Source organism: Phaseolus vulgaris, chromosome 2 (genome assembly GCF_051622355.1).
Source record: "Phaseolus vulgaris cultivar YP4 chromosome 2, ASM5162235v1, whole genome shotgun sequence".
NCBI classification, from domain to species: Eukaryota; Viridiplantae; Streptophyta; class Magnoliopsida; order Fabales; family Fabaceae; genus Phaseolus; species Phaseolus vulgaris.
Genome location: NC_143499.1, coordinates 47,915,914 through 47,939,347, shown reverse-complemented (window position 1 = coordinate 47,939,347; position 23,434 = coordinate 47,915,914). Strand labels below are relative to the sequence as shown.

General features: G+C 26.8%; 2 protein-coding genes and 2 long non-coding RNA genes across 6 annotated transcripts; 1 reads left to right on the top strand and 3 right to left on the bottom strand.

Annotated features, from left to right (window-relative positions):
* Positions 1-907: 907 nt before the first annotated feature.
* LOC150029208 (uncharacterized) lies at positions 908-4,224 on the top strand. 3 transcript variants are annotated; one of them, XR_016518895.1, is made up of 5 exons: positions 908-1,058; positions 1,801-1,887; positions 2,225-2,343; positions 2,885-2,986; positions 3,936-4,224. It is a non-coding gene; the product is annotated as an uncharacterized LOC150029208 (long non-coding RNA). The 3 variants fall into 3 exon arrangements; XR_016518894.1 differs by having other exon boundaries at positions 2,882-2,986; XR_016518896.1 differs by having other exon boundaries at positions 993-1,255; positions 2,882-2,986.
* Positions 4,225-6,022: 1,798 nt separating this feature from the next.
* On the bottom strand, positions 6,023-7,046 carry LOC137809822 (inositol oxygenase 4). Its single transcript, XM_068610892.2, has 5 exons — positions 6,788-7,046; positions 6,619-6,678; positions 6,430-6,482; positions 6,217-6,339; positions 6,023-6,100 (listed from the first exon to the last, which is right to left on the bottom strand). Exons 1-5 carry the CDS (start codon positions 6,981-6,983, stop codon positions 6,023-6,025), a joined length of 510 nt encoding a protein of 169 aa, XP_068466993.2. The 5' UTR covers positions 6,984-7,046.
* A 79-nt stretch (positions 7,047-7,125) lies between these two features.
* LOC150029207 (uncharacterized) lies at positions 7,126-7,565 on the bottom strand. The gene is made up of 3 exons (XR_016519053.1): positions 7,493-7,565; positions 7,306-7,387; positions 7,126-7,201 (listed from the first exon to the last, which is right to left on the bottom strand). It is a non-coding gene; the product is annotated as an uncharacterized LOC150029207 (long non-coding RNA).
* Positions 7,566-9,373: 1,808 nt separating this feature from the next.
* On the bottom strand, positions 9,374-11,955 carry LOC137812809 (inositol oxygenase 2). Its single transcript, XM_068615026.2, has 11 exons — positions 11,686-11,955; positions 11,465-11,603; positions 11,236-11,317; positions 10,923-11,127; positions 10,779-10,838; positions 10,605-10,657; positions 10,216-10,338; positions 10,025-10,094; positions 9,869-9,947; positions 9,696-9,777; positions 9,374-9,596 (listed from the first exon to the last, which is right to left on the bottom strand). The coding sequence occupies exons 1-11, from the start codon at positions 11,717-11,719 to the stop codon at positions 9,570-9,572; spliced, it is 954 nt and encodes a 317-aa protein (XP_068471127.1). The 5' UTR covers positions 11,720-11,955; the 3' UTR covers positions 9,374-9,569.
* Between the last annotated feature and the right edge of the window lie 11,479 nt (positions 11,956-23,434).

The following is a 23,434-nucleotide window of genomic DNA, read 5'->3' as shown; positions in this document are numbered from 1 at the left end:
GAATAATATTATCATATAATTTATTTTTAAATATGAAATAATCAATATTCTATACATATTATATCCAAAGGGATTATAAATTTATCTATTTTTTTTTTAAACTTTGATTTATCTTGTGTGTAATTAATTAACTAGAGAGAGAAAAAAATAAAAGAAATTATTTTAGAAGTTTAGTGACGGCTGAGATACATAAATTAATTAAAAAAAATATAAGGGACTTCATATTTTATTTCTGCAATTTTTTTTTATATTTATTTCTCGATTATTTTCGTCTAAATTTATACTCTATTAACTTATTTTTACGATACATATTTTCTCTACTGAGCAATAAATTAATTTTATTAGAAAAATAAAGAGTATTTCATATAAAAATATTTTTTTTTCACTCGAGAATTACGAATCTTTTAAATGATTAAATTTTGGTTGGTTGGTGAAAAATATTATCAAAAACATTAGTTTTCTACCGCATTAAATTAAATTATTTAATAAAAAATAACAGAATATATTTTTTAGTGATTTTTTTTTAATTTTTACTCAGAAAAATTAATTTCCACATAGAATGTTTTGTTAGAAACTTAACAAAAAAAACATTATCTATCAGAACTCCTTAATTTCTGGGAATGTTATATTTTAAACAGTAAATCAAACCTAAGAAAACACTTTTTTTCAACTTCAAATTCATAAAAAAAATAATTAAAGTTCACTATCTTCTATACGCGTAATCCTAAATTTTTCCTTAATATGCATTAATCTTCTTACTTACTTTGTTTATTTTTTAGGACTGTTTTGATTATTGAATATTTATATTTTTCAAAATATTAATTAGATTTATTTTTATTTAATATTTTCTTTTATGGAATGATTTAAGATAAGAGTTATCACTACAAAAGAAAAATCAGTTTTACCTATGATAATTACCTATCAACTATTGTTTGTATGTAAATTTATTCGAAAAAAAAACTCTGTTATTTGGGAAGATCTATGTCCTGTGCGTTGATTGTAGCCGCTCCATCTCATTCATCACCCCTTTGTTTGAGTCTTCATTTCGAAGATGAGAGGTACTCCATTCGTTTATTTCTTCACCTCTTTCGCTTGTCACTCTCACAGTCCCTAGGGTTTGCCATTAGTTGTTTTTCATTATAAGGGTGTCTGAAAGTAAAGATTATGTATATAAAGAATAACAAACCATAGGTTTTTGGGTTTGAGGAAGACTTTGAGATCGAAACAATGATTATTGGGGATTTTGCAAGTGCAGGTAATGGAGAGAGTTCAAGCTTCTAATATAATATTTACCCAATTTCCCTATACATGCTTAAGACAGATTTATATTTTGGGTCTTCTCAATAACCTTTCAAGGTTCTCACTAATTTTTTACTTTTATTTTCTAAAAGTTTACGATAATGGGTGTTCTCTAGAATCCAGATGAATAAAAGTTTATATGGTTCTTTATGTGTATGGAGTTTTTTTCTTAGTGACTTACATATGAATATCATGTAGAGGCTTCAATTATCAGCTTCAGCTAGTCTTTACCGTATTATTCTTCATCTTATATTTTATATTAGTGGTCGTACTCTTGGTAATTATCTCCTGCTTATAGTTTTAAACATCTCCATTGTACACCAAAAAAATAAGTGTAAGATACTAGGAAAATATGAGAATTTGAACTTGAACCTGTGTTCATATGCATGTTGTGTGCATTATTGATTATGTTGCTAGTTTTTACACAATACTAGTTGGCATATGTGGTTTATTTTTTAGATTTATTTAATGATTTTGTTACTTTATAACTTATTTTTATAGGTTGCAAGACGACAATCCAAATTGGACAGATTCAAAGTGTGTTTGTTATAAACTATTTTCTTGTCAGTAAGTTTGGATATCGTGCAGGTATAGATCCCTTCCCCATTGACAATGCATTATTCTTATAGTTAACTTTTTGTTATTTGCTTGTATAAGTTATAAGTTTTGTTTTTCTTAACATAGGTTTATTTTTTTCCCCTAGTTATGTTGGTTTGGGAATTAACTTTCATTTCAACAACTTTTTGTGTTGTGGAATTTTTTTATCTTTCTCTTTTTTTTTTAGATGTGGGGATGGGCTGATTTTGTTTATGAAATTACTCATGTCTATTTTTATTTTCAGGTGTATGCTCATGTTACAAGTACTTGGATATTGTGTTCTGTTTGGCAATTAGCTTTGTCTTTTTACATTTTCAAAATTATGTAGGGAATAGGTTTTCGGATGCCCAAGAGAGATTTCAGTCTTGATACCTTGGCGCGCATGAAGCAGATGAAGCTGCTGAAGTTGCTTATCTCAAAGAACTTTACCATCAGAATGATTCTGAGGTTATGTTAGAGTATTTGAAAGCCAACCATTTTTGCATAATAGTCCCTCAGCTCTTTTCAAATACACGATAGCACTAGTGAAAGTTGATAGGCTTGATGAAAGTGAATTATTGAAGACATTAAGGAGTGTGCTTATTTTGGTTGAACAGCTCATGTTTTTGTGCTTGGTTACCTTATATTTGTCAAAACTTGTTGTCTGGTCTTTTAATTTTATCCATTAAACAGCTATATAGGGTCTTTGCCAAGAAGCAACCATATATGGTTTTTATGTTTTTGCTTTCTTTCAGGGTACTATGTTTTGTAGGGGTGTGAAAACTGTTAAATTATGTCTGCTAGAGTTCACTGACCAAGCAATTGTTTTTCCTGATTTCATATTTTTTTACTAATTTAAAGTGTTAATAATTTGATTAGAAAATTGGGTATGCACTAATCAATAAAATAAACCCTTTTATAATTGGTGAATATTCAGTTTTGGAACCTGGAACACTTGTTGGTTCTGTTGTATTTGATCTTTTCCCCATCCATGCTATTTCTGTAGTAGTTCCAAAGGCAGGAGAGCTGAAGAATATTGTTGATCCGGGTGTTGCTGGTGGAGCTGTTTTGGTCATTTTGGGCTTACATTTGGTTATACAAATTTTTGGAGGTAATCTTCCAAAATTTTGTAAATATGTATTGTTTGCTTCTTTTTTATTTTCATTAACTTATTTCTGATTGTTTAAGAACTCTAATATGGTCTACATTTCTCCTAAGAAAACTTCTTAACTTCAAAACTCCAATCTTGTCCAGTTGAACAAGTGTTTATTCTTCATTTAGGTAACTAGAAGCATTAAAACTAAATTGCACAATAATGTGCAATTAAATTAAATTATGCAATAATATGTATTTTTGTAGTGTTAAAATTGTGATGAGATAGGGTCTTCTAAAATAAACAAGATAGTTATTCAAATTGAGATATATGATAGTATTGATGGTGGAGGTGGTATACTGGCTTCACTGATGCAGTATCATTGTAATAATCACCCGTGGGTATGCTTGAGTAGTTTATGATTTCATTGACTTACACTGATTTGCATGAAAGTAACTTCAAATAGTGTAGAATTGAGGGTGGACAATGTTTAAAAAATTTGAAATCTTAAGTAGAACAAAACCTGATTAAGATTTATACTAGATATGAAAAGAATGTTATGGTGCAGATAAAAAATAGTTAAATTATAATTTATAGATAGTTGATCAGTGAAATGTTGAGGTAGAATAGTTATATATACCTGAAGAGTGTCCCATGCACATGACAAACTAATAGGCAGCCTAACCCCTTTACTAACTGAGGATTTGATTTACGACATATATGAAATAAGCACAATTAAGAATAATCACTAGCCTAACCCCTTTACTATGAATGAACTTTACAATTAAGTCATTATTGTTGCAACCTTCCTCCTCATGAGGAATTTGAATGATTGAATATGATAGATTTTGTTCAAGTAATCAATAGTTGTCTTAAATTATTGAGGATTGTAATCAGTATTACTAAGACTCATTCTTGAATAAGAATTTAGTTAATTAATAGTAATCTTGATGTTTTTTCTTTTCAGAACATGGAATGGTGCCTTTGAACAGTTACAGCCGCAACAAGAATCACCTAGGCAATCGATAGAAATAGTGATATCTGATAATGAACAATCTTGCAGATGGCAAAGTGATCTCATTTACTTTAGCAACCTTCAAAGTACCAATGTTTGAGCATTATTAGATCTTAAATGAAGTACTGTATATATTAAAAATATGTACATGTGGTTAAAATTTGAAACATAAGAGGGATAAACTTATACAGGGACTCACCATATACATGTAATCATGTCCCCATGACATGGCAAAGTTGTCTAGTCCACATTCTTCACTTTAAATCCCATTTTTAGTGTTATAAGCAGAGCATTTGTAATCAGGGTTGTCCTTAAAATATTGCATCAGGAATGAAATTGGGATAGTTAATAATTGATTAAGGAAAAAAAAAAAACACTTCACTTGACTATTCATAATATATAGTCTCATGCACAATGTGTATTTTCGATGAAGTGGTGTGTTGAAGATCTTACATCAACTAGAAATTAAAGCATTTCATAATATATAAGTGAATAGAAACTTCATTTTATAAATTGGTTTAATAAGATTTTGAGTTAAACTTAAACTTAAACCACGTTTTAAGATCATTGTTGAAAAAAAATTGATTATCTTATGATGAATAATTGACTTGCCAAAGACACAGCCTTCAAGAAATATTAACCATTCAATTCAATTAAAAGGTTGAATTCAGACTTCCAAATTATTATGGAGATAGAGATAATAATGATTGAATCAAGAAGGACAAGAATCTTTCCAAGATCTGAAAAGTCAACAATATTATGTGAGTCCCTCTTGGTTGAAAGAAAGAGTAAGATCTAAATATTCAAATCATAGGGGTCAAATAAGGATAAGAATATCCCTTCTAAATTATATATTGAACTTTTAGCAAACAATCTTGCATAAAAAAAAAAACAAAAAGTGAAAAACTTTTAACATATTTATTATTGTTCTTAATTCGTAGAAATAAAATAATATATCGAAAATGAAAGTATTATCATCGTTTATAAGTGTAAGTCAAAAAGTTTACAATGGAGTAAATTTTGTATATAGATAAAAAAAATTATTATAACTTTATAAGTGGAAATCAATTAGTAGCATATGTAAATGATTGTTTATCAAAGTTATACTAATACTATATCTTAACTAAATATTGCTATAATTTATTATTACAATTTCTTTCCTAACATCTGCTACCATTAGTAATTACATCAATTACCTTCTAATATAACATGCAATTTTTTCTTAATTCTTTCATTGTGAAAGAAATATTATAATGTCAATCTATACTTTTACAAGAGTTCAATTTAAACAAATCTAAGCTTTCAACATCTATAGAACAATTTTTGAATCTCTATTCTTTGAGAAAGTTCATCCTTCATATCTTGAAATTGATGACAACAGTAATACCAACTGCTCCTTAATTTTCAATAATCCTTTGAAGATGCTTGGGGTGATGAATTTTTTTTATTATTCGAAGAAGCATTTCAACATCATTTAGTAAATCACTGGTCTCACAGGGTTCACCATCACCATCTAAGCTTGGCAGGGAAATACTGCAATGCAAGTGGCCAAATTCAAAGAAAATAAGAACCCCACATATAAATATACATCAACAATAACAGTGACAGAATAAAATAAAATAAAAGATTCACCTTCTCGATTAGTGACATATAGTATGGCTTGACTTTCTCCACGTCGACTAGAACTTTACTCTTGCTATAAAGATCATATTTGCTGCATGAATGTACACAATTATATATATTATTTACAGGTTCATTATGCAGTGAGAAGAAGTTATGGTAGTTAAATAAACAAATAGTCAAAATTATAGATACGTACTTGAATACTTCGAGCCATTTCAAATCCTTAACGTCTTCTTCATTCATCAAATGAGTATATGCACCTTCCTTGTGTAGAGCTGCAAAATTAATTATAAGTTGTTGTCTTTTACGTGGTAATGGAGAATGGTGGAACAGATACATAGAAGATAAAAACACACACACACACACACACACACACACACACACACATATATATATATATATAGTCCATGTTGAAACTACTTACGATAGAAAGAGTGAAATCTAATTATGAACAATCCTGCAGATGGCAAAGTGCTGCCATTTTTCTTAGCAACCTGCACATTTCAATGCACCACCATGTATGCATTCATGCATTATCAGATATTTTTACACACATATATATGTATATATAAATTCGTATGGTGAAGTTTATATGCATGTATAGGCTCACCAAATACATGTATTCATCGTGTCCCCATGACATCATTACGTTCTGCAGTCCACATCCTTCGGTATAGATTTCATTCTTAGTATTATATGCAGGGCATTGGTAATCTGGGTTGTTCTTGAAATACTGCATATTCATCATAATGCAATTAGGGTTTGCGTTGATAATCAATTCAAGAATAAAATGCTTCTTAATTGATCACACGAAATTGATTACCTTATGATGAATATTTGACTCGTCAAAGGCGCAGCCTAAGGGGAACGTATCTCCTGCAACAAACACGCCCTTAACTTGTTCAATCAAATGCCAAATTCAAATTTCAAAACAAATTGGAATCAAGAAACAAAGCTAATCTAAGTATACACGCAAATAATAAGGATTAAATTGGATAAGAAGGGTTTTTACCAACTACAGCCCATTGAGGAAGTGCACCAAAGCGAGGAAGAAGAAGGATCTTTCCAAGATCTGAAACACGCCAACAACATCATATACATATACCGATCTATGTCTCTATCACGTTGCAAACTTAAAATTGATCAAGCTTTTAATTTACATGTATATATACAGTATTTACCATGGATAAGAGCAGTCAAATGCAACCAATCTTGATCAGGATAATCCTTTCTAATGGCCTCGGCAGATTGCAACAAATGTTGAATTTGAGCTTCGTCCAAATCAGGATCGCTGTCATCCACCACCTCATTCAGCAGTTCACAACATTCCCATATGCCCATTTCGGCTTTGTCCATTGTAACATATATCTCCCTCATTCTCTTGGCCTAGATCCATAACAATCATTATCAGTTATTCACAATTTTCATTTTAATCAGCATTGTCATTCCTAGTTTGAAAATGGAAATCCATATAAGTATTGGTGAAAACAATTCAACATATTGCTTTGCTTACAAAGTCATATGTCTAGTTTATGTGTTGCAACCTATAAAATTCCTCCACGCTTTTTTGTCTTTCGCTTTCAACGTCATAATCTCTGCCATATACCAGTTTCATTAAAAAGGGAACTTTAAAACCATATGTAAATAATACTTGAAATTAAAAACACAAGTAGTTAACTAAACATATGAAATTAAAAACCTGAAGGAGTGGCCATATGAATTGATATCTGGAGCCATAAATCCATCTTTTGCCTCATTATTATTCTTTGGCACATTATTCCCTTGTTGAAGTTGTGAATGTATGCATGCAATATGACCATGAGAAATTAGTTTGTGCAACATAAGGGACGAAAACAAAAGCTAGCAAAAATAATATTGATGTTTACCATGTGCAGTTTGGTCATTGAGGATGGCCATTTTGTTCTTCGGTGAGAAGAGAAAGGATCGGGGAAGAGAAGAAAAGAAAATGACAAGGAAATGGATGTGGTATTTATTTGAAAAAAGTATAGGGTATTTATACTCCCTTGAATTTAAGTTGGTTAATTGATGTTTTGCAATATTGATTTGTCATTTGTTGTTTTTTGGGATTTGTAGAAGTTTTGTTAGTTGTTGGTAGGAGGTTAAAGTTCTTGTTAAGAAGAAGTTAAGAGTTTTATTTATAAGAATTGAATCATTCTAAAATGTTTGATATTTAATTATTTTAAAATATTATTTATTTATTTTGATAAAAATAAAATTATAGTCTCATGAAATTTCTGTGAATTTGGAACCTTGGACTCCTCCTCCATGTACCATAAAATCTTACTATGATCATAAAATGCCAAAGTCAAACTAGGAAGTTCCAAATAAGGCAAAAATAATTACTTCTTTAGTGTGTGTTTGCTTTTGGGGGTGATGGAGGTTGAGGGTGAGGGTGAGGGTGAAGTGGTGTCACTCTTGTTTGCTTCTATGATAGGGGAAGGTTGAGGGTGAGAGTGAATGGAAAGTTGAGGGTATTTAGGATCCTCTCATAATTGGAGAAAAATGAGAGTGAAATGAGATGAAAAAACCATGGTGCCCTTACTTTCTTATACAATAATATTATTAATGAAAATTATTATTAATAATAATTTTGTGTATATATATATAATATAACATAATTTAAAGAATCATAAATAATATTAAAATTATCTAAATAAATTAACTTAACTAACAAAATTAATTTAAATTAATAAAAATGAAAAATAATAAAATTATACTTACATTTAAAATTATATTTAATTATTTCTTTGAATTTTACATTTTTTCTTTTATTTATTAATGAAACTTTAAATTATTTTAATTAATTAAAATATGCACAAAATTAATAAAAAAAAATTATATATAAACGTAAATTTGTAATCTTATAATTTACACTATTCAAAATAATTTAAAATACTCTTACAACCATCACATCACTCACGTATCTCAATAAATGTTCTTCACACATCCACTTTAACATACCATAATACAAACACACTCACTTTTTTCACACTTTCTTCTCACACTCTCACTCTCGCACACCCTCGACTTTCTACTCTTCAAATGACATTATTTGTTATTTGTTTTTTTTTCATGACCACCTATGAAACAATAGAGTAACTAACCATCATTTCCCTATCTCTGGTTTAAGGACTTGTTTTGTTGAAAGATAATAAAATAAATAAGAAAATGTGATATTATAATAAAAAGATTTAAGGTCATTCAGAATATTCTTAAATTTTATTGACAAGGAATTGCTATAAGTAATACTAAATTATGTTGTATAAATATTTGATAGAAGATACTTTAAACGAATTCACGGATATTATTTAGTTGACTTCATTCATTTTATTTTAATTTCAAATATTAATAACTATTAGAAATAAATTATTTAATTTAAAATTTGCAGTTAGGTTTCACTAGTAATTTTCTATTAATAGAATATTCAGCGGTCCAAGAGAAATTAGAGATGAAATTTTAAGAAAAAAGTGAACCATAACTTACATTGTGGATATAGAAGAGAATGTATGTGCATATAAACTTGTTAATTTCGGTTTTATTCATAGAGTGTATTTTCATTGGCGTAATAGTCTTTCATCTAATATTTTCTTCGAGTTATTTAATAATAGGTATAAATTATCTATGTATTTTTCTGTTAATATATGAGTTTTGGTTTAATCCACCTATATTTTTTTCTATTTCATTTTTCTTTTAATAATATTTTTTTATGTGATACCAGATGATTGTCGTTATTTGAAGTATCAATCTAACTGAGATATGAATAATTATATTATTATTCGAAGATTGAAAATTCCAAGTGAATGATAAATGCATTTCAACATATTGAATTGCAATCAATATGCTTGTGTATAAAAGATACTAAAAAAATCAAATAATTCGATAAATCGCTTGCTCAGAATAATTAAAATTATTCTTCTCCTCATTCCCTTGATCTCAAATGAATCACCACTTAAGCTTCGAAGGAAAATACTGCAAGTAACATTAGTAAAGAAATAAGAACAAACATTAAAAAATAATAATTAAAAGAACATAAAATAAAATAAGCTAAAATTGGAATCTAACTCTCACCTTTTCAATGAGTGATATATAGTATGGCTTAACTTTCTCTACATCAACTAGAACTTTGCTCTTGCTGTAAAGATCGTATTTGCTGTAAAATTATATCAGAGACTATATATGTGAGAAGCTGTGAAAGATGTGCACAGATAACCAAATTCACACAACTTCAAACAAAAACATACTTAAATACGTTGAGCCATTTCAAATTCTCAAAGTCTTCTTCATTCATCAAGTGAGTGTATGCACCTTCCTTGTGTAAAGCTGCATAATTATGTCACACATGTTATATATGCTGCACAAAGTTTATAAATAAAAAATACACTGAGGAAACGGCTTACGGTAGAAAGAGTGATATCTGATAATGAACAATCCTGCAGATGGCAAAGTGGTGCCATTTTCTTTAGCAACCTTCAAAGTATCAATGTTTGACCATTATTAGATCTTAAATGAAGTTCTCAATATATTAAAAATATGTACATGTGTGTAAATTTTGAAACATAAGACTGACAAAACTTATACAGAGACTCACCATATACATGTAATCATCATGTCCCCATGACATGGCAACATTGTCTAGTCCACATCCTTCAGTGTAGATCCCAGTTTTAGTGCTATAAGCAGAGCATTTGTAATCAGGGTTGTCCTTAAAATACTGCATCAGGAATGAAATTGGGATAGTTAATAATTGATTAAGAAAAAAAAAAGCACTTCACTCGCTATCAATCCATTCATAATATATAGTCTCATGCACGATGTGTATTCTCGATAAAGTAGTGTGTTGAAGATCTCACATCGATTTGAAATTAGAGCATTTCATAGTATATAAGTGCGTACAAACCTCTCTTTATAAATTGATTTTATAAGACTGAGTTACACTTAAACCACGTTTTAAGATCATTGTTGGGAAAAATTGATTACCTTATGATGAATATTTGACTTGTCAAAGGCACAACCTACAGGAAATGTATCTCCTGCAAATATCCCATTAACCATTTAATTCAATTAAAAGGTTGAATTCAGACTTCAAAACAAAAGCTAATTACTATGTAGATAATGATAATAATGATTGAATTAGAGAAGAAGGGTTCTCACCAACAACAGCCCATTGAGGAAGTTCACCAAAAGCAGGAAGGATAAGAATCTTTCCAAGATCTGAAAAATCAACAATATCATGTGAGTCCCTATTGGTTGAAAGAAAGAGTAAAATCTAAATATTCAAATCATGGGTCTATGTACCATGGATGAGAGCAGTCAAATGCAACCAATCTTCATCAGGGTAGTCTTTTCTGATTGCCTCAGCAGACTGTAGCAAATGCTGAATTTGAGGTTCATCCAAATCAGGATCACTGTCATCCACCACCTCATTCAGCAGCTCACAACATTCCCATATGCTCATTTCAGCTTTGTCCAATTTCCCATATTTCTCCCTCATTCTCTTCACCTACATTATTAGTAAAATGGATTTTCATCAGCATTGCATTTTCTTCTTTGAAAATCTCCAACAAAAACATGAATCGATGGAAATAATAAAACATATTGCTTTGCTTACAAAGTCATGTGTCTGGTTTATGTGTTGCACCCTATAAAATTCCTCCACACCCTTTTGCCTCTCGCTTTCGGCCTCATAATCTCTGCCAGAGATTTCAAAAGCCCGAGTCAGTTTCATGAAAAAGAAAATTTAAACCTTTTGTTGCTGCTATTAACTAAAAACATTAAAAGTCTAAAGAAGCGAAAACTGAGAAAAACCAAGATCAGAAAACATGAAATGGAATTAAAACCTGAAGGTTTGGCCAAATGAATTGATTTCCGGGGGCTTAAATCCATCCTTTGACTCATTTTTTGGCACTTGAAATCCACCATCCAGAACAAGCTCATTGGTTTCTACAGCATGAACATTTTTCCCTTCAACTTGTGACTCTGAAGAAATGCATCCAATGTGAGATTAGTTATGCAACACTAGGAACCAAACTAAGAAAAAAAAAGGAAAAAGCAGTGATACCAAGTAGAACAGGTTGCTCAATGAGGATGGTCATTCTCTCTGCCCTGCACTGAGAAAAACAGCAGAACAGCTGGGAAATAGCAGAAAAAGGCACAGAGAAAATGAATGTATCAGCAGTGAGTGGAAAGAGGGTATATATAGTACTTGAATGTCCTTAGCAAATTTGGAGGGTGAAAGTCTTCATGATAAAATTATAATTAAAAAAAGAACTGCAGAATTAGAAAAAAATAATAATATGATTATTAGCATTTGCAGATAAAAGATTAAGATGAATAAGCATGAGTCAGCATTACGTGAGAAATCATATCTTGTGGTTATACTAAAGACTTTAGTCAAACATTCTGACGAGGCATCTACTCAACCATGAAATCTCCTCATTTTATTTCTTTTCACACCAAATATAATATTAATATCTGTCCCTTTCTCTTCATTTATTATACAAAAAATTGCATTTTTCACACCCAACAGTTCAATATAAAACCTTATATACATAAATTCACTGTTTCAAATATAAATTAATTATTTATTATTAACAAATATCTATATTTTCTTCCTTCCCTGATTCTTGTACGAATAAATGTTCACAAATAGGGAAATTTAAAATTAAAAAGGACATTTAGGATTCTTTTTCACATCATACGGATTTTCTTCATTCAAATTAATAGCTTTTAAAAAATTATTTCACTTTTTTAAAATGCTCAATATATTTTTTATTTTTTTTGTCGCGTTTAATTTTTTATATCCTTTGGAAATAAATCTTTAAACAGTCGAAAATTTAATTATTTTCTCTGAAATTTTAATTTATTTGACTCTCAATAATGCATTCCAATACTGTATCCGTTTTTAAAAAGTAAAGGATGCGTGTTCATGTTTCTCCCCCTTAAATTATTAATTATTAAATAATTGTATAGAAAAGTGTAACGATTTGCTTTTCTAACCATAATTAAATAAATATATTAAATATACTTCCTTTCTGACGAGGTGCACAAATTTTAAGGTTATTTTTTAAAATATATTAAATTAAATTAAATAATTAATTATTTAATAAATATAATATATTAAAAATATTAAAATATTAATAATTAATAGCAAAATGGAAACATCACTTTTTAAAAAAATCTAAAAATTTGATTTGCGGAGAGAATTTGTATTCCTACTCAATACATTAAACAAAAACCAAAACTATCGGATCTTAAAATATTTTATTACTTTTTTTTTAAGTAACAAAAACAAGATAAAAATGAGTTTTTATTAATTTGAATCACGTGTGATTTTAGTTCTTTGAAAAATGTTTCTTCATTTTTAATCCTTTTAAAATGTATGAATTTTAGTTTTAGTTCCTATGAAATTTTTTTTTTTTTTCACCCTCCAAAATTTTCAATCACTGCTTTTAATCCCTAGTATTTATTTCAATATGAAAGCATAGCAACTATTTTACATATCTTGAAAAAAAATAGGAGATACATGTCAAAATTATATTAGAACACTAATATTTTTACTTGGAATAATCATTTAACTTTTTTTAACATATAAATAAATAATTAGTATCCTGTAATACTTGAGATTAAAACTGGTAATTTTCAATTTTAAAGAACCTAAAACAAGAATTTTTTTTACAGAAACCAAAATTAAAACTCACCCATTTTACATGAATTATATTTAAGCTTAAAATAAATGAAGCCTGGGATAAGAACTTTCCCAAAGATTAAGGTTACTTTTGTAAGAAAGCATAGTAAAAAAACGCATTGTATTTTTTTTTTCCTTTTTTATAAAAGTTAAGATAGAAATAAATTCATTGTGATTTTGTTTACATACGAGAATCCACTTGTGAGGTTTAAACCTAACTCAATTTCATATAAAATCGGTTTATAACGTGAGGTTTACATTTACTTATATATTATGAAATGTCCTATGGATGATCCGATAATGACTTGATAGCAGATAATATGATAAATCCAATAAACAATCGTTACGATAAACTTGAAATGACTCTAATACTATATTAAAAAGTAAATTTTAAATCTAATTCAACTTCGTCAAACTGACTTATAATATTATGAAATATTTCTTAATCTCCAGTAACAATAGTATTAAAATGTTTTTGTCATGAGAAAATGTAAATATTTAGAGTGCAATTTATCTAATTTCCTAAAATAAACAAATTGCATATTATTCATTAAATTTGATGTTTAGTATACAACTATATGTTATATTCATGGTGATATACTGATTAAAAGTTTTATGTGTATTTATGAGAGTTGTATTTAATTTTGTTTTAAAATAAAATGTTAATAATAAAATTACTATATTATATATTTAAAATATTTATACAACTAAATTAAAAGTTTATACATAAGCACGTAGAGATATATTTGTTTGCACTTACACATGTATATGTAGAATTATGTGCTTTTTGTGTCAGTATATGCTCATAATAAGACTACAGTTACCAACAATAATCAAATATATAAGTAATTATACAATAGAAATATTTTTTTCACATTTTTGTTGAGTTTCGACGACGTAACTCCCTAACTTTATATTACAAATCTTCATAAAACAGTTATTTATTTAATTTGGTATATTATTAAAATATTAAAAATTTATTAAACTCTGTAACTTAATATTTATGTCATAAACTCAATACTTCTATTTGTACTATTAATATATATAACATCATTTTAAAAAATATTCATCCAACACATTTTTTTTTATTTTGTAGTGTATAAGAGTCGAGATTTAAATAGTTTATATATAATTTTTTTTACTTTTCAAAAATATTTTTAAAAATAAAATCGTGATAAAAGTTATAAATTAAAAAAAAAATAAAGGTTGATAAAGTAGCAAGTTCTTGGTGTTTTTAAGAAAAACAGGCTATTAAATGATGTGCAAAAGAGAATAGTTAAGAAAAGGATAATAATATATAGACAATTTATAATTTTTATAAAATCAGATTATAACTGTTAATATTATTATTTGAATATTTTTTATGTCATCTAATTATAAATTTATTATTTATTATATATAAAAATTATATACAGTTTGTTAAATTATTATTTTCCTTTTTACGAAAAATGATATTTATGAATGAAAAAGGAATAGTTGAAGTGACGGTAGGATGAATTGAATGGGCGAGTATGAGGCGTGGCTTTCATGCTTCCACGACATAATTAGCTGTACAAGAAGGACAACGCCCTTTTAGGTCAGGAAATAAATCCTATTTCTTTCTATTTTTAATAAAAAAAGTACTGTTTTTCTTATCCTATGACACATTCAAATTTCATAAATTAATGTATATTTTAAATTATTCACCTCACTCATATTTTCTTAATTCAAATTTAAAATTATAATATTTAAAGAATAAAAAACAAGATAATTCTTTCAATGGTATAATAGGCTTACATCAAGTTTGTGTCTTAGAATTATTTATTAATAGGTATAGTCTACCTATATATTGTTAACATATAGGTTTTGGTTTAGTCTTTCATTATTTTTTTTTCTAATAATATTTTTTTTCATGTTATGTCAAATGATTGTTATTATTTGAGGTTGTCACCCTATCTGAGATGTCAAGTAGTATAGTAATGCCTAACATAAAAAAAAATTATTAAAAAAATAAAAACAAAAGAAATTCTATTAATGTAGGAAAATATGGGGCTGCTAGGGGGTATCCTGGTCTTGCTACTTGTGGAGGTATTTTTCGTGGGAGTATGAGAGAATTTATTGGTGTTTTTTCAGCGTTTCTTAAAGTTCAAACTGCTTTGGTTGCAGAGTTTTATGGAGTTATACGTGCTATGGAGGAAGCTCAAAAAATGGGACTTACTAATGTCTGGCTTGAATGTGATTCTGCCTTGGTTTGTGTTGCGTTTACTGCTAGGACTAATGTTCCGTGGATGCTTCAGAATCGATGGAATATTTGTCTTAATTTTTGTGGGACAATCAGGTTTAGGGTAACTCATATTTTTCGTAAAGGGAATGCGTGCTGATAAGTTGGCTAATTTATGATTTATTCATAGAGAATCATTTCATTAGTATAATAGACTCCCAGCTAGTCTGTTCTTAGAATTCTTTATGAATAGGTATAATCTACCTATGTATCGTTTGTGTTAACATATGGGTTTTGGTCTAGTCCCCCCATATTTTTGTATTTTTTGTATTTTTTTTTTAATAATATTTTTTTCATGTGATGGCAGATGATTGTTGTTACTTGAAGTGTCAACTTGCATAATGATGCCTAACACGAAAACTTTATAAAAAAAAAAAACTTCACGACTCATCTCCTAAAATGTCATAATTTTAGTGAGATAGGTTAACTCATCAATTCGTATTGTTTAATTCATCTAATTAAAATTTATAATTATCAATATTTTATAAAAAAATTATTTACATTAATTTTGTATATATTATTAATTTATTGGAATATTATTTATATTTATTTTATTTTATTATTCAAAGAATTTTGTTGTTGTGTTTTGCATCTAAAAAACAATATAAATAATTATAATAAAATAAGTAAGTCTAAAACGGTAAAAATAAGATATTATTTAAAAATAAAAATAATAAAAAGTAACAAGTCAACTCGTTAATCCGTGTTAATACTAAATCGAATTGCAAATTTCAATATAATCAAAAATTTATTTAATTTTTTGTGGACCATGAGCGAATCCAGTGAAAACACCCCTAGTGGTATGTTGGTGGGGACTAAATCTTAATTATTTCATCACATGCTCTTTCAAATCTTTCTAGAATCTTTTCTTTCATATCTTTCTAGAACCTTTCCTTTCACGTGTATGTATATGCATTAACTTTTATTTTGCTTTTTAATTATACCAGACCATATTAAATTATTATAATCAATTACAATATATTGTAAATAAAAATATGTGTTAAGTTGTAATGTGATTGATATATAGGTACAGTTTCTTTTATCTATTATCATAAAATAATTAATTATTTTATATGTATAAATTAGTACTCGATTATAATATAATTAATAAAAATTAATTTGGATGCAGTAAATGACATACGAAAATCTTATTTATGTTTACAAAAGATTTCTTCATCTTATAATTTTTTTTAGCTATGATCGAGTATTAAATAATATTTATATTTAGTTAAGATTGACTTGGTTCAAAGAATATTTAATTTATACTTTACAAAAGTAATATGTCTAGTCAAACTTGATTGATGGATCAATATTTTAATAACTACTATAAGATAACCAATCTCAAAATATTGTATAAAATTTTTCTTTCCTTTTTTAATATTTTACATTGTATTGTATGTTACAACACCTTCCCTAGTTAACGAATAACAATATTTTTATTAACTTTTATAATTAATATCTACAATATTATAAGAACTAACAATTTCATTAAAAAATAATAGCATCTTTATTAGTTTTTATAATTAATATTTACAAGATTATAATAACTATATCGATTTTCACAAATGAGTTTATTAATATATATATATATATATATATATATATATATATATATTATGCTAGGTTATTATTGAGTTGTTATATAGTATGAAATTATGTATTATAAAGTATAATTCAAGTTATAGTTCAATGTATATCATAATATAATTAAAACTATAAATTTGTACCATTTTTAAAAAAAATGTTCTCTTTATTTTTAAATATTAAAGACAAATGTTTCAAATTCATAACCTAAAAAAAAAATTAGAATTATAGAATAAAATTCATTTTATTTCATTGTTGAAAAAAAATAGCATCTAAGTCCGTTAGACTTCAAATGTTATTTAAGAATTGATGAACAAAGAGAAACAAACTTAAATAAATATCTCGTAGTACAAATGACAATATCTACTACACTAATTATATGTATATAAATTCATATATACACATATATGAAAAGCTTTTAAATCACATTTAAATATTTAATTTAACTTTTTTATCCATAGATATTTATTTAACTGAATTCGAGTTCAAAGAAATAAATGAAAGGTCACAAAACACCTTCAACTTTATCTTTTTATTGGTTATTTTTATTGTTATTAGTTATCTTTTTCATTCTATTTTCTTCTTCTTCTTTGGTTGTTATATGGGATTATTATATTTTATTGATTTATTTACATTCACTCACTGTAAGAAAAATATAAAATAAAAACTAATTTTAAAGATAAAAATAATTTGTTCTTATAATACTAAATAAGAGACTATTTTATAAATTAAAAAATTATTAGTTTTTAAATTAATTTATATTATTGATAAAAAGTTTATAAATAATTGGTAGTTAAAACATTGCTAATTAGATACCAAACTATTAACTAATTTAGAAACCAAAAATTTTTTTAGTCTCTAAAATGATCCCTAATTTAGTCAATATAGAAACTAATTATTTTTTTCATATAAAATTAGTTTCATTTCATTTTTTTTAGTGATTATACTTTTTATTATTATATTTATTGGAGGAAATATCACTTATTTCTCTTTTCTAGAGATTTCTAATTATTCTTCAACTTTAAATAAATTTCATAAATATTAGTATTAGAAAAAACTTATAAATAAAATAATGAATAACCATCTATTTAATTATTTATAAACTTTTTTTATTCATTTAAATTTTATGTGAAATAAAAATAATTTATTATATAAAATATATTTTTTCTTTATTATAAATAAAACACTATTATTGATAAAGGATTGAAAGAAATATATTAAAAAAAATGGAAAAAAAATAATGTGGAGGGAAAAAAATAGGAAAAAAGTGGCCCAATGTTAAGTTAGTAATGAAATAAAGTTGGAACCTAAATTGAACTCGAAAATAAAGAGCAAATCAAACAAACCTAAATTGAATAATAAATGTTATCCAAAATTAGAAGGGGAGGGGTGATTTAGGGTTTAAGTAGAACTTTGTTTGCTTTTATTTTATTTATTTATTTTCGTTTTTTTCCCTCTTTTTTTATCCAACTTTTGGACCTATCAAAGTTGAAAACTGGATAAATTCTTCCTGCACCTCCTTAGTTTTTTCTAGCACCCCATATTTTAAAAAATAAAAACTGTTAATTCCTGATTTTACAATATGAAATGAAAATTTTATATTTCGAATTATATTATATAAAATACAAAAATTTTATATTCTGGATTATAAAATTATAAATACAAAATTTACATTTCAGTAGTATTGAAATTCAAATTTGAGATTTGAAATATAAATTTTGATTTGTATTCTTGTAGAATCTAAAATACATTAAATCCATTTTACTATACTCTAGATTATACAATCCTGATTTTTTTTTTTAAAAAGCACTAAACTATTTACAGAAGGATATTTTTAAATTAACAAAATTATGGGGTACCAGAAAAAACTATAGGGGTGCAGTCAGATTTTTTCTAAAGACTGTCATGATGGGCCTCAGCCCGTCTACAAGTTTTTTTCAATCTTTTTCTTTTGTTTCCCTTTAGGACATTATTTAAAAATACAAAATTATATAATAATAATAATACAAAGGAAAATTTGCTTTAACCTCTTATACTAAATTTCCCCTACATTCTTTATAATTTGAAATACACATTTATTTATCTTTTAATAAAATAACATTTATACTTCGTATAATTTCTAATAGAAGTTTTCCTCTAATAAAGATACTGATATATTAACCGTGAATATAAGTTATATAACCACTTAATTATTTATCAATTCGAAGGATAATAAAGTTTTAATTGTTTCTAATATTCCTGTAAGAAAAAAAAAACACTAAAATATTTTGTGAACAAAATTATATAATAAATTTAGGATTTAGGGCTAAATAATATACATTAAAACTTATCAACTTAATAAAATCACCAAATATGATTTGTTAGAACTAATTGGATAGGCATGGACACAAGTGGACCCAGTGCACCTACCAGTAGTAGGATAAAAAATTAGGCTGAAGTCTATGATGGAGTTTCATCAGAATAACAGTTCTTGCCAAATTATTATTATTCAGGTTCAGTTTGGTAGCTTTTAGATTTCAATTTTTTCAATTCCATTATCCAGACTTTTTTTCTTTCTTTATTATTCATGTTTTATTTTACAATTTTTAATTGTTTTATTTTCAGAAATTTCATTTTTGTTCCAACCAATTAAAATGTTATTGAATTTTGCCAAAACTTTTCTCTAACTGGACTCTGCTTTTCATTTTCCTAACCATTTACACAGTATTGAACTATTGAAGTTGAAGTTCATCTTCCAATAACAGTTCAAAATTTTAAATATCTCATATATATATATAATGAGTGATTATTGCGCATGATCTGTTAACAGAACATAATTGGATAAGATTGGCTATTGTATTGTCGTTTCGTTTCTCTTTCAATGTTGCAAGCTTAGATTATAAATGTTTTCCCGAGAGATGAATTCATAATTATCATTTTAAGATGAATTCAAAATCTCAGGTTATTTAAAAATAAATAATATGGATAATACATAAATAAAAATATTCATAAATTTTATTGCATTTATTTATTATTTCTTCACAAAAATTTTCAGTGTTTTTTTTTTACACGATGTTAAAAACAATTAAACTCTTATTTTCTTCTTCTCAATTTTTCAACCTTTTATTGATGATTTGGACTTTCGGTTACTGAATCAACTAACTTGTACTCTGTTATGTGAATTTGGACTTGCGTTCAACTATTAGATCTAGGTCAACTCTCTATTTTTAGGTCTAAGATCACTTGTATACCTACAAGGGACATAATCAGCTTAATTCTCAAATAAAAAATACTCTACTTACCTATTAAACAAATCACCTATTTATAATGCTTTAGATTTTACTTTTTACACTATATTTTTTATATTTTAAATCTATTTATTAGATTTTGATACAATATTATTTTATTCTATCATTTATTTATATTATTTTAACTTTTAATATTTTGATTATTTCTCACTTCCCATGTACTCTGTACATTTCTATCATAAGAGATGTATGTTTCTCTTTGAAGACTATGCAATTCATCAAACCAAATAATACACTGGAATTCAAAATTATTCTTAAGAGAATCATGAATTTGATAATTACAAAATCTTCATACTTTTAACAAACTTATGTCAAGTAATGAGTGTTTTTTAATTAATGTTAAAAGATAAAACCAATTATCGAAAAAAAAAATGAAGCAAAAAAGAGAAACATTATAAACACTTAAAATTTTGACCTTGAATTTTGTGTATTTGATTTGACAAAAAGCAAAGGCCAACCTTGATATGGGCATGCAACATGTGAAAGGTTATTACATCCAAAGGCAAAGCCTGATTTGCAATAATTAAATATCTAATCTAGATGCGTGCATTTCAATTATTATTCATGTTCTCATATTATTTTTCGAGACCTGTTGTTTTTAACTATTCACCTTTATTTTTGAACGGTCACAAAGTAGTCAAAAAAAATCACAGTGTTAATTTAGTGACTTATATATTGTGAGAGATGTTAATCATTCATTTTCTCTTATTTTCATTTAGTTGTAATAAAGCTTATGTTGAATGTTATAAGTTTTCTTGATAGTTTTACCCATTCACAATTACTGTTTCATTTGCATCATACATTTAATAAAAAAAAAATATTACTTACATAAGAACCTGGAAAACAATTTTGGAGGAATATAAGTGGTACAATAAGATGAAAATATTTTATTATTAGAGTACAAAATTATATAAATAGAAAAATAAGTTAATTAAGTTTTATTTTAATATAAACTTCATCTCTTTATAATTTTTGTTCTCATTTACATATTCTTTAACTTTGTAACTCTCTCATTATTCATACCGATGATCGAAGGTCAACTTTGAACTCTTGATAGTAAGTGCAGTAAAATTATTCGATGAAAATTTTGATTAAAGTAAGTTCATTCTTACTTTTTTTTTCTTTGATTCAGTTTTGAGTTGTAATGTTTGTCTCGGTAGATGTGTTTGCATGTGGTACCTGAGAATGAATCTATGTTAGTTCAAAGTTCTAATGATATGTTTGGATAATTGATCAGAACTATGTGGTGCATGTTAGATTATCCTTATTTTACTTAGGGATTTGAGCTGTTTGTGAGTACGCATACTTTTAATTAGGTAAAAGAAACTAGTTTTACTTTCCAATAAGATCATAAATTGGACGATCCGGATGTGAAAGTGACGTGGTAACAAATTTCAAATTTTCTCTTGTAATATTTGTTGTTGAGTAAAATACATGTTGATTGATTTATTTGATTTTGAAAGTATAGAAATAGTAGATTTTGATTATTTGATAAGTTATAGTTCATTTTGATGTTGAAAAAAGTAATTAATGAATTGTTTGAAGTGCAAACAATAATGAATATTTATTGTTTGAATTGGGATTTGAAGGAATATTGTTTACAAATCGAGAGTGTTGGCTAGACATTAACATATACATCTCCACTAGTAAGGTTAATTGGATCCATTGTCTCACAAACTATTGAATTATCCAAAAATATTTTGACTTCTCACCTTTAATACCTTAATCTACACAACGTAAATAGGAGTAGAATATGGATATTTCTTATCATTAATTATTTATACAACTTTCACACACATGTATATTTCATCACTATTTCTCATTACACACTAAAAATCTCATAAATTCTAAATATCAAAATATTAATTTATTTACATTAAAACATTAACCAAAGTTGTTAACTTAGCTTTTTAATTCACAAATCCTTTATACTTATATGATATTTGTAGAACTTATATACAAGATTCTTTTAAGGTATATTAATCTTTATACTTATATGATATTTGTAGAACTTATATACAAGATTCTTTTAAGGTATATTAATCTTATTAACTTTGTTTTTATATTGATTGAAATCTAATATGATTATCTACTTACATTTACTAATTTTCCTAATTCTGACACAAAATCACATTTAAATGACATTAAAAATCTCTAACTCTAATTTGCTAATAAGATACATGTTTAAACAAATAAACTCTTCTCGAATGGGATTTAGACCCAAAGAACTATTGAGACTGTTTCTCTCCTTCATTGGTCAGTTGGTTGAATAACACTTCACTTTCTCTCCAAGCAAGCTTCTTCCTTCCCTCTACTCACTCCACCTCTCGATCTTCTCGTAGTCCAGACTCGGATGATATCTGCATAAGGCACTTCGACGCTCAACTCAGTTTTAGTATTCGGCACCCGGTAGTCAGAGTACTGTATGATCACTCGGTAGTCAGAGCACTATATGATGACGTATCTGGTTCTTGAAATTTGTGCTATTTATATTATTTTAATAGACATTTCTTATTGGTTCAGATTAGAAGACTTAGATCACTTTTAGGACTCTCACCTATATATAAACAAATCACCACATGCCTAAACTAATAGAAGTTTATATTTTCAACTCTAATCACACCGTACATCAAAAGTTCATCCGTAAGAAACCGAATACAAAGAACTAAAGATATCAGAATAAATAAAATCTAACTTCAAATAAAACATTTCATTCATTTAGCTCCTAAGTCATGTGTTTTTATAAGAAAAGAAACAAAGATATTTTAGCATTTTAAATATATTTCAATCATATTTTTTGAGGCCAATATGGAATTGTTTCCCAGACAAAACATTGAGAAAGCGAAACGACTCAGACCTCGTACCACAAGCCTCTCACCAACTGATCTTTTTTTTTCTTGTTTTATAGAATGATATTCGGAATATGATGTAATATATATTATATACATTTATAAGAATCTCGCATCGACACATCTCTTGCAAAAGTTATTCC